We start from the raw sequence: 12,238 nt of genomic DNA on the forward strand, positions 1-12,238 counted from the left end.
TGTATAGAAAGCAGTTCATAGTAGGAAGGGAGGACAGAAAAAATGGCCGAAGAAAGAGAAGACTAATGAAGTGTCTGAACTGTGCACAAGGGAGGGATGAGCAGGACCTGAGTGAGAGATATTATGGATGGGAGAACCTGAATGCCCCGGAAGTGAATGCCATAGTCGCCCACTGCCAAAGATGTACACCTTAAATGCGTAACCAGAATATCATCTCAGAAATGAGAGCATAAAACCTGTGGTTACCAGGGTCCAGCAGAGCCTGTCAGTCCCTGCACTGGCTCAGGTGCGGCGGGGGCGTGGCAGTTTGATTTAGAAAGAGCGGTCTTTCTAAATCGGTCTTTTAGTGAAAATATCTTTCTAAAAAGATATTGTCACTTAGGACTGATGAGTACACTGGGTGAAATCATTTAGAACGGTTCTGTCATGGGACAAATCAAGAGTCGACCTCACATGGAGTGGATGAGTAATGGGAGATCGCTGTTAGTTCAAATCATGAAATCATGTAGAGGTGTACCCACAGTGTTTGCCAGTGAGTTGTGGCATGCCAATGTGCAAGACCTGCACTGACCTCACAGTAAACATGTTATACTGTGACAATTCCTGCTGCAGCAGGGACCCCGTCTTGAGATGGTTAAAAGGATGGACACTGGTTTCTCCCAGTCGTTTCTTACTGTTTCTGCAAGCGCCAACACATTCCACAAAGCGGTGCAGCAGAAACGAATCCAGGGTTTGCAGACAGTGTTGCTTACCGGGACGTATGGACTTGGATCGCAATGAATATCTCAGTACGTGTCTCAACAGTAAATCAAAATGTAGGCCCTGCACAGCACTGGCAGGCTACATGCAGCGGTTTGTGGCCGGTCAAGGAGGGGTCCTACCTGGTGTTGCCTCTCCCATTCAGAGAATGGAATCTGACGGGAACCATCCGATTTGATATTGGAAAACTAAGGTGTTTGGGAATCGGACTTTTCCACTGGGATAGAATGCTCACTGGTATCGACCCAAAAGGTCGTATCCAGAAGACCGTACACATGGTTTTCCCGCATTAGGTATATATATAAAATCATGAATCCGAAAATACTGAGGTAGGTGTGCTGGGGTTGCAGGGGTGTCCCCCGCACTCCTACTTCGGTATTTTCGATTTCGGGATGTGTAAAAAAAAAAAAAAAACAGCGAGCTCGAATTGCAAAAAGCAGCACAGCGGGCCTCGGCATTTTGCAATTCGATCTTTTCGCCCTACGTTATTTTAACATACATCCATGCTCACTACCAGTTTCCCAGGACATCCACCTTGGAGGAAACAGCAGGGTGGGCAATCGTTAGCCGGGAAGGCCCAATGGCCGCCTTCAATGAACATAACCTCAGAACCAAATTATACACATCCGTTGCCATATTGATTTTGATTGCCATGCATTGGATGGAATTTAAACCACGGAGTTATGCACTTGTTTAAAGATTTGTGTCCTTATTTCAGCTACAGGTCTGAACCTTGCCTGGACTAACTCTGCCTTTCATCATTCCAAGGCTAAAGGGAGTGCTGCTAAAATGGGTAACGGGGACGCCTGTTATTCCAATGCTTGGAAATGAAAGAATCCAGCCAATGTGCCAGTGAGAACATGTTATTATCAGGTCCAGAGCAATTCCTTACCCTGAAGCATGGTGCAAGCTTTCAGTGAGTGTGTGTGTGTGTGTGTGTGTGTGTCTATCCATAAAGTCAGACATTCACATACTTAACAAATGCATATTACTGGATCAGCCTATGTTAGACTCATAATGGATGCACCAACCATTTATCTCCATTTGGCGCATTGAACATTGTAATACAGGTGGCGCCCCTCTGTATACCTAAGCACACCCATTGCTTTGCTTGCATAATCGGATTGCTCATTAAAATGTGCTGAAAAGTGTTATATGTATTTTGTATCAGTTTGGATAGGAACACGCGGTACCCGGCGGCTCTTCAGCGATACTGGAGGGATATTTAGACAACAATCCTAGTTATTCTGGATATCCAGTCATTATGTTGCACCCATTACAGAGTGGTATAGAGTGGTACATAACAGAGCAGACAATAACACTGAAAAACACTGAAAGGGTTAAATAAATATATAAAGGGAAGTGGGGTAAGGGGTTAGAATTGGTCAGGATGGGGTGGCGTTATAATGGTAGAAAATCAGGAGTGTTGCCGGGTGGAGGGGGGGTGGGGGCAAATTAAAAATGTCAGTGTTTTGCCAGCACTGAAATGTACCCCTCTGTAATTGTGGTCGGTAAAATCACATATAGCCATGATTTTGCTTCTTTGAATTTTGGAGCCTTGTAGAGAGCTGGATCACATGAGCCTGAAAGTGCCAAGGATGACGTTCACTGTCGAAATGCCACTCAACTGTGCACAATTGACCTCTGTGGCCTATTAAATAACATGTGTGTGGAACCTGTGCGCAGAGGCAAGTTCTGCTTTTTAAGTTATGCTGCGCCGATCATGAACAAATGTCTTTATTTACTTTTTTAATTTTTACTCGGGTGCATTTTCTACTAAGTTCATTTGTCCGCTTAACATTGCAGCTACAATTTGATTTTTGATAAATTCCACATTTTCATTAAATAAAAGGTGTATTAAAAAATACATTTTATACAAAGTCAAGCCGTACAATTGAAATGTAACAAAAATATATAAATCACCTTAATTTGTCTGATTTGGCTTTCCAGTGGAAAGGATGACGCCTCCAGCGTGTCCAGTTCTTTTTCCTTTTCCGTGATCCAAAAGGAGAGGGCCTCAAAATTACTGCCAAATTGTTCCCATTTGCTTTTCACCTTTTCCATGGTTTTAATACTGAAATTAATAAAATTCATCAAATAAAATACATTATTGAAAAAAAGTGGAACTGCGTCTTACGCTTCTCGATGATCCAATTTCAGGAACAGCCGCATGGATATCAACACGTATGTCATCCCAAGTTATCGCATGTGAGCATTCCGTCGAGTAGTGTTTCACATGACCTGGGCCCTTATGCTGTTATTTGATGCCACATTAAAAATGACAGGAGCGGGATTATCTCTTACCGTCTCCATAAAGGCGGTTAACGGGAGTGGTTCTGTATGGTGGGAGATGCAAGGGGGCACCCAACCTGTTAAACAAGGGAATGCTGCACCTGTGGTGTTGCTGGGCCCATGGTGTTTCTACTACTTACGTTATGAAAACTTCATAATCACATATGCCTATTTAATATTGCAGAAGAATGTTTTCACTTCGGCATTCTTTTTGAAATACTAAAGGCCTGATTCATGGAATTTTTTTGCGTGCTGAAAAGTGACTGCACACTTTTCATCGAGCAAAAAGTCCTTTTTACCAATTCATGGAACGGACTTTGCATGTATTTCTGGGACTTTGCCTAGGTCCGTCATGTCTTTGCGTGCAGTCAAGCACTTTGCGTGACACTCCACGCAAAGTGTGGGTCAGGCCTATGCAAAGAAATAAATAGGGGGAGGAACATGCATAGTCCCCATTCTCCTGGCAAAATGAGGAAGAACAAGGAATAACATGGGCATGTTGAGGGACGGGCCACGTAAAGAAATTGCATGCCCAGTCAAGCTCAAACTCAACCGAAGTTATGGATTTCAACACGCAACTTGACGTCGGAAAAAGTCACGGCAAACCTTGTGAGCTTACAGCCACATGATAGGAGGCGCAAAGTACTAATCGCATAGGAACCAACGCACAAAGGTAACGTTTACATAGCAATTTAGGGGTGACGGCACATAGTTGAGGTGCCGATTGGAGTTAGGGGTGATCGTATGCAGATTAGCGGGGTGCTGCGCTGAGTTATGGGGGTTCATATGCAGGTCAACAGGGTGCTGCCTTGAGTTATGAGAAATGGAATACAGATTATCGGGGTGCAGTTTTGGGTTATGGGGATTTGTACGCAGTCTCACCCAGGTGCAGCCTTGGTTGTGGGGGGACGGGCCACAGTATTGCCAGGGTGCTTGATGGCAGGGATAAGGTAGGGGCAAAGGTTGGTATATGTCACTGATTTTGGTTTGCATGGGGGCATGTCTTGGGCGTTCCGGGCACTACTCTATTTTCTTTGCGCCTGGGGTCACTTTGCGGTTAGAATTCCATGAATAGGTGAAACGTGCAAAACATACTTTTGCGTGCACGTAGGCACAGAGTTGTTTTACGCACAAAGTACTTTGCAGGGACTTTGCGCTTTTTCTTTGAATCGGCCCTTAGTATTTATTACAGTGCACACTGACTCTTTAACCCATCGCTTCAAAGCAATCAAAGAGAAATTAAGCATTTTAAGGAGCGCTCATGTTTTAAAACCATGCGTGTGCGGCCCACAATGCAAAAAAGAGAAACATCCAAAGTGAGAATAAAGAGGCAAGTGCAGGAAGGATTTTGGTTGAAAGAAGAATTTATATAAATAAAGCAAACAGGAGTATTAAAATGTGCAAGAGTGCAGGCAACATACAGGAGCAGGCAGGCATTACAGTAGAAGCAGTCCGGCAGGAGAAAGGGCAGCATCATGAATAATGACAAAGATAGGCAGGCATTGCGGTAGACGCAGTCGGGCAATTCGGCGGCCAGGGTAGGAAATGTCAATAGGAAGCAGGCATGAGAGGATGGAAGGTCGGTAGTTCAATAACAAAACAGGTGAGCATGTGCAATCGTAATTAAATATGAAATAGTCTGGCAAGCATGTTGTCTAAACTAAAAATCTGTCAGCTCCCATGTGATCTGTCTACAGAGTTGGTGGCCATTTGAGTTATAAGTCATCTTTGCCCAGAAATATCTTAGTGCACTATCTTAGGGTCTACAATAACACAGCTATGATAATACTACTGGAGAGCTAGCAACCATCAAAAATAAGCTCATGATTTTGTAATTTATCTTGGAGGTGGGGATACTTGTGATGGATTCTGGAAACACAACGTCACAATCTGCATAAGCATGAAGGAAGAGCGTCGTCTCTCAGTTTCCTGGTGTTCTAGTGCCTAATATTTCAAAAAAATGTTTTGCTTTCATCAATTTCATTATCAAATTAATTTCCTCCTTTATGCTTGCTTTTTTACACCTTTGCACAGAAACCTGAGTGGTTCTTGTTAGTTCCATTTGAATACTCTAGAGAGCGCTGAGTGAGCCGAGGGAGGAATCCTGTTTACACGATGGTAAAAGTGGGGTGAAAAGTAATGATGATTACACGCTTTCTACTACTTTTAGGATCAATTGGGTTCATTCATCTGCACTCATAATCCTTTTGTCAGGGCTCTGCAACCTTTGAGTCCTCAAATGTTTTAGACTACAACAACCATCAACCCTTGTCAGCATAGTCAATGGGCGGGTATCACGCAAGCTTGCAGACCAGTGGTTTATAGCCTGGCTGATTCTTCCAGTATGCAACTGAGTGTGGAAGCCACTTCATGCTTTTTGGGAATTTTGGTTTTGGGTTTGTTCAGACCGGTTAGTCAGACGGTTAGTGCAATGGGTTGCAACCGTGAACAAGTGAATGTGCACATGTGTGTGACTGGGACCTACTAAATCGCATGCATTGTGGACTCCATTGTAAGGGAAAAGATAACATCTGTTTGAAGCAGAAAATACCCATGCACTATTTCAGAATGCACATTTTAACCAGCACTGAAAATCGGCTAAGATCATTCAGCTATTTTTGGAGAGTTTCGAGAGGAGTGAAATCAGGGCGGGACTCTTTGACCTACCGAACAGGGAAATAACATCTGTTTTTTAAGAAACCCACATTTAATGTATATTTACAAAATGTACACACAAGCAATATCAGTGGGGATGTTTGCATTTTATAGTCGATCTGAAAAAATGACTGGGTTTTACCATTCTCTGGGTTAATGGGTCTAAGAATATTTACGAATGTTTGCACCCCCTCACTCTTCTTCATTTATTTGCAAACTACTAAGAGCAAAGGGTGTCAGTGGCAGGACACACACAGGTACAAGCACTGCACGCCTCGCCGTATGCTTGATATGAAGAACAATAACTGAGCTATAGAATAAGCACAACGCATAGGAGAGTCCCCGCTTCCTTAAAGAATGATGGCTTCACTTAAACTAAAGGCACACTTACAGGACTGGGCTGGCCAATCCTAGGACTAGCACATTCCTGGCACGTTTCCAGGGGTGCCCCGGATGTATATGTACGAGACATATTCACATTTAATGAATTCAATAAGGACTATTTGTTCATTTAGAAATGAATGCATTTTACTATTGATATTCAGAACACCACTGCGAGGAGATAAAACAATTACTGACATGAAAGAACTTTCCACCAGTGGTGGTTTCATACATGCACGTGCATGGTTGGTTGCATATTTCCCTAGCAGGAAGTGAGCACGCAAGGAGATTATCCAGGCGGATGCATACTTCTTGGCACGGGTCTGCCACCAGCGGCTCTCCAGGTGGTTTGCACTATGAATTCCATGATCCCTCACCGTTGACGTTGACTAGGGCTTGCGGGAGTTGTCGTCTGATACATCTGGAGAGCCAAAGGTTGCAGACTCATGCATCATAGCCACAATGTAGTTGGTGAGTGAATGGCCAACTATGCAAAGTCTGCCCCTAGAGTTCAGTTATGGATGCCTTGTGGAGCAAAATTGCAAGTTGACAGGAACATCATGTTTGCAAAGCGGTATTACATCCATAATGGAAGCCATTGGCTTCATGTCAGTTATGCAGTTATGATTCCATGCTCTGCCCGCAGCACCTCCTATGGTAATATCTGGGCCCACTGTCTCTTGATTGGAGGACCCTCTGAGCATCATACCTACTAGAGCCATGAATGTCTGTAAGGCAATGCAGGAGTCCCTAATGAGGGTCAATGTTGCCCATTTCTTTGAAGCAGCCAAAGCACTTGATCCATTTGACTGGGAAAGGCAAATACTCCAAAATGAATTACCAAATCATTAATAACATTTATCAACAGGGTTAAAAATTTCAGTAAGGCTTTAAGTTCTTTGAGTTTAAGAAAATCTTTCTTCAAAAAGAAATCCTGGAAAGTGAAGAAATACAAAAACAGTCTTCTTTTGACAAGAAATATGCCCCATGACGAAGGCAGGAAAAAGTGCTCAGAGGCTGTCTGCATCGGCTAGAAAAAGATAAAGCACAGGAGGGTACATTTTGAAAAAGTAATCTTGCTTTCAAATTGGTATTGCTGTTTCAAAAAACAAATTCCTAGATTACAGGTTTCTCCAAAATAGTACTCAAATCATAATCTGAATGAACAGTCGAAAGGACTGTCTATTGCCACAAGACATGCTTTCAAACTTCAAGATGACGCTGAATCTTGACGCGGTCGCGCACATGGCCATTTCCAAGCACGCTATCGTGGCATCGGCAGACGGTCCCACGTGGGTTCTCTTTCTTTAGGGCCAACTGACAGCATGTTGTTCAGACGAACCGCCAACTCTGTCACATGAAGAACCTCAAAGATTTCTATCAACCCCCCACAATTTTTAATCTCTACATGGAAGGATTCTGGCTGCCACTAGCATCAGGGATCTGCAAATTTCCAACTACAACTCACCCCAGCCAGAATAGTGAATGGTGAGGGATCATGGTGCTGGTAGTCGAAAATATCTGGAGAGCCGCAGGTTGCGCACTCTTATACTAGCTAATCAAACCCGCACATTGACTGGCCACTTCCCTATTTTGGAGTATTATAGGCCAACATGTATGTACCTTCCATCCCTCTTTCAACTCTATATGCTGGCAAGCTTTCTCAAACTAAATCTCAAAAATTAAATTTGCCTTCCTCCATAATAATCTTCGCCACCCCTATAAAAACCTGCTTTGCGGTCACAACACTGAATGCTTTCTCCCCGTCCTCCACACTCTGTACCAAATCCCTTGACCTCAACATTGACAGTGATTGCTCCTTCACAACCTACATTTCAAGAAAGACTCAAGCCCGTTGGTACCAAGTCAATATCCTATGGAAGCTGAACCCATGCACACTGTAGGCCAAATTTCAGGCCACATTCTATGTCTTTTCCCAGGCACAAATAAGTTGTGACAACACCCGACTGTCAGACTTTCCAAGAACTCTATCTCCACAAGCCAGTACTAAAGTTCCTCAGTTCTTTAGGCACTAACAAAAATCTGATGGCTACCCTACAAGCCTGATTGACAAATGCTTAAGCCCCCCCACCACCGCAAGCTTGAATCCCACCCTACAAGCCTGATTGACAAATGCTTAAGCCCCCCCCACCACCGCAAGCTTGAATCCCGTCCAAAATATATTGCATCTACTGCAGTTTTTTGGTTCGAGAATGAAGGCTAACTAACATATGTGGTAAGGCTTTCCCTGAGTCACAAGATGAATCCTATACAATTTCAGCGTTAGCTCAAAACAAAAACATACAAACAGAAGACAATTGCGTCTCCAAATCTATGGGTGGCCCCCAACTGTTTCTTCTTACTGCTCGGGGGCTCCCAGCTCCCTTGCCAGGCTTCCCTACTTTCAAAGGGTCAGTGGCACTACATATTCTCTACAGCGAGGGGACTCCTACTGTCCAGGCTAGCCCTACTAAAGGCCACAGCCATGTCTATTTAACCCCTCTATGGACTTCCTAAGTGACCTAACCAGGAATAGTCAGATTAACCTCTCATATCTGGTCTCTGGTGACTTTTCCTCAATGCCTCTTCTCTACCACTCCTTTGTATGCTTTCTCCTTCCACCATTCCTATATCTGGTCTTCTTCAGCCTCCTAATTCATATCTCCCTCTCCCTCTCCCCATCATATCGCTCTCTATAATTCTGCCTTTCTACACTCGCCTTATTTTCTACACTCGCCTGACTTTATTGCTTCTTTCCCTTCTCCTGTCTCCCCACCTAGCTCGTAATCCTGCCGCCTTATCACAAATCCGGTCACTACTCCCCTCCAGCCCCCTCTATGGATATGGTGCTCAGCTCACTATCCAGGGATATGGTGCTCTCTCCATGCAACAGACCTCTGGGTTATATTGCCCTGCACCCTGAAACCACACCCAGGAATACAGTGCCCTGCTCAGTAAACTACTTCTCTCCCTCTTCCTCCTACCACCTATAATCTCCCTAGCTCAGGTCTTACTTCCGTCTCTCAGACACTCACACACATACATACAAACAGCCAGAATTGGTACCACTCTCTCAATCCAAACACCTTCCCTCCACTCTCTCCAAACACATGAAATAGGCTCCTCCACCACTCCTACACCCACTGCACCCCCCTCCTCTCAGGTCTGTTGGAACTCCTTCACTGCCTCTGGCTTCACCCACACACCTCTCTCTGCCATCTGACACTGCTGGCTTTTCATAGCCCTCTCCTTCCTGTCTAGAAGGATCTCTTTCTGAGCTAATCCCAACTCTTCTTATCTCCTTCCCTTGTGGGCTGAGATTTGCATTGGAAGTATACACTCCTGCTGCTCCACTGTTCATCTGCAGTAATTCTGGGGAGCCTTTGGGGTGTTGGGTTTGCCATGTGTCTCCCTCAACTCTCCCACACCACCTCTGCTCTGGGGGAGATCTGGCTCTGGACTGATAGGCCGCTTACCCCAGGTGGAGAGGGCTCATTGGCCTTCCTTCACAAGGCAAGGCCAGTGACCCTGTCACATACCTCCAATCTTTCATCGTGGACCCCTATTCCTGGTCTAACTTCTCCTTTTGGATATTCAGGTATTCTCCCAGACCCGGGATAGGTTTGCCACACTGTCAATGCACTAGAGATGATCCAGCGGTTCTTTCTCCAGTCAGCGTTTCATGTTCCCCTAGGTCAGGAGTCTCTTCTGGCGCTGTAGTTTCTGGTTGAGTTTGTGCATCTTCTCAGGGTATCTGTTTTTTGATGGTGTCAGGTCCTGTTTTTGGTTGAGGACTGGGCTTTCTTCAAGCACACTGATCACCCCTCCTTTGATGATATTGACCCCTGCTAATACTAGGATGGGGTTTTCCGCTTCCTGTGGCGGCTGGGGTTTTGCTTTCTTTTTTGTAAGGGCTGCCACCATTCCTCCAGGCAGGATTGCAGAATCCCCTGGGGCTGGCTCCTCAGCCTTCCCATTGACCAGTGACTTCTTCCATGGGCCTGTGTTCCAGTTCTATTGATGACCCATGATTCAGCCTTCTCCCTGATCAGTGCTTCTGCATACTGTTGGTCCGGGCCCTTGTCCTGGAGTCATTGCAGCACTTGCATGGGTTTTTCTATGGCATTCCCTAAACCCAGACTTCCCTGAATTGCTCACAGGATTCTTTCACGAGAAATGTGTTGACTTTGGTAAAGGTCTTTCCCAGATCTGCCCATTGTTGGTTGCCTTCTGATGGTAAACCTTCCTAATATTATGGTCAGGGGTTGGGAACGGTTAGTGAGGCCCATTGTTGAATATGCTCTTGAGTTCTGATAGGACCTCTCTTTGCCTTCTTTCGATGACATGGCACCAGCTGGGCAAGAAGGTGCTCCACATTTTCTAGCTCTTTGCTAGTTGCAGGGTCAGGTTCACTATCTGCTATTTTTCCTGTGGTGTTTTTGTATTTATCAGACATCTGGATAAATGAGGTAGCCCAATATTCTCCAGTATGGGACAGGCTCCCAACTCTACACTCCGGCCTACTCCCACCTCTACTCTCCGGCCTGCTCTTGTTTATCTTTGTGGATCAGGTTGGTCTTGGTGGGGTTTCTGTGTGCCCGTAGGACCTGGTCTTCGTGCTCTTGTAGTCCTCTTAGGGTGATATCCCTCCAGTGGGCTGCAGTCTTTGCCTGTGGTCCAGCGGTTTGGGTGAGCTAGCCTTCCGTCGCTTGAATTTGGCTCATTCTTGTTTGATCTCACTAATTAGCTTGGCTTTGAAGTTGTACTGAGCTTTCTCCTATTCTCTCTCTTTTCTTCTCCATCTCTCATCCCACTGGCTTCCAGTGGGTATGACACGATTTGGACTGTAGGTCGTCCACTCCACGTCCTGGGGCTCACTCCAGTAACCCTCTTCTGATGCTCAGTCCATTTCTTCGTTTTGATGTCTGACCAGTGTACTTCTTCCTGCCAACACCACCACTCAGTTTCGTTCTCAACATCGCTTTGATATCTAGGGATGGTCTTCTGTGCTTTGGTGTCTGGATACGAAGTGCTTTGGCACCATATCTTCAGTCCGGAGGCAAATATGTCAAGTGTCTTTTGGGTGAAGGGCTGTGGTTACCTCACTATGAACTTGAACATTTCCCATTGCAACCCACCGGTTACTCTACTGGACTGTTGGGGTTCATCCTTACCTCTGTGTTTCTCTTGTGGGCAGTCTCTGTATTGGGACTTAAACTATCGCATGATGACACCAGCTGTGACAAGGTTTTAACTGAGTCACAAAATTAATATTATATGTTTTGAGTTTTTATTTAAAAATGAAACCATACATGAAGAAGGCACATAGGGGCTCCATATATAGTTAGGGCCTCTATAAGCTTTCCCTCAACTTTGAGGAGGGCTACCAACTCTCTAGTACTGGTTTCCCCACTCCAGAAAGGTCTGGTGACAGTGCAGATTTCCTATAGCCAGGTGACCCCTACTGTATAGGCTAGCCCTGCTATGCAGAGGAGGGGGCTCAAGGGCATAGCCTAATCTAACTCCTTCAGGCACTTCCGAAATGCCATAATCGTATCAGGTTTCTGGTGACACTCTCTCAATTCCTCTCCTCTTTCAATCCTTATCCTCATTTTCTCCTATCGCTGTTTCTATCTCTGCTCTTCTTCAGCCTCCTTATTGCTACCTCTTGCTCGCTCGCTCTCTATCTGACTTTCTACACTCCATCTCATGACCTTATTGCTTCTCGGGCGCCTCATGTCTACTCCCTCCTAATACTGCCATGTTATCGCAGCTCCTGCCTCTACCCTTATCCAACTACCTCTGGGGATATGCTCCTGCTCACAGAAACCTCTTCCAGGAACATAGTGCCCTGCTCCCTAAACTGGCTCCTGAGATATAGTGTCCTCCTCAAAGGAACCACCCCCAGGGATATAGTTCCATGATCACTAAATGCCTTCCTTCTTACCACCTCTCCCCCCCTAGCTCTTACCTCTCACTCTCTCACACATGTACCACATGCATACAAACTGCCAAAACTGTCACTCTCTCCAAACAGGCTCCACCAAGAACTCTCCACCTGCTGCACTCCCCTCTCCTACTCTGCCTCTAGCCTCACCTAAACACCTCTCCCTGCCAACTGACTGGCGGCTTTTTATCACCAACCCCTCCC

The 12,238-nt window shown here is 45.3% G+C and overlaps 1 protein-coding gene across 17 annotated transcripts in view; it reads right to left on the reverse strand.

The window, feature by feature from the left end:
• SYNE1 (spectrin repeat containing nuclear envelope protein 1) overlaps window positions 1–12,238 on the reverse strand; it is a 1,651,720-nt gene that overhangs the window by 1,002,132 nt on the left and 637,350 nt on the right. For all 17 annotated transcript variants that reach the window (XM_069606781.1, XM_069606782.1, XM_069606785.1 and 14 more), the window contains one exon: window positions 2,683–2,833. In XM_069606781.1, the coding sequence (XP_069462882.1) occupies window positions 2,683–2,833 (151 nt within the window). The remainder of the gene's footprint in view (window positions 1–2,682; window positions 2,834–12,238) is intronic.

This window comes from Ambystoma mexicanum, chromosome 4p (genome assembly GCF_040938575.1).
Source record: "Ambystoma mexicanum isolate Mex_15411 chromosome 4p, UKY_AmexF1_1, whole genome shotgun sequence".
NCBI classification, from domain to species: domain Eukaryota; kingdom Metazoa; phylum Chordata; class Amphibia; order Caudata; family Ambystomatidae; genus Ambystoma; species Ambystoma mexicanum.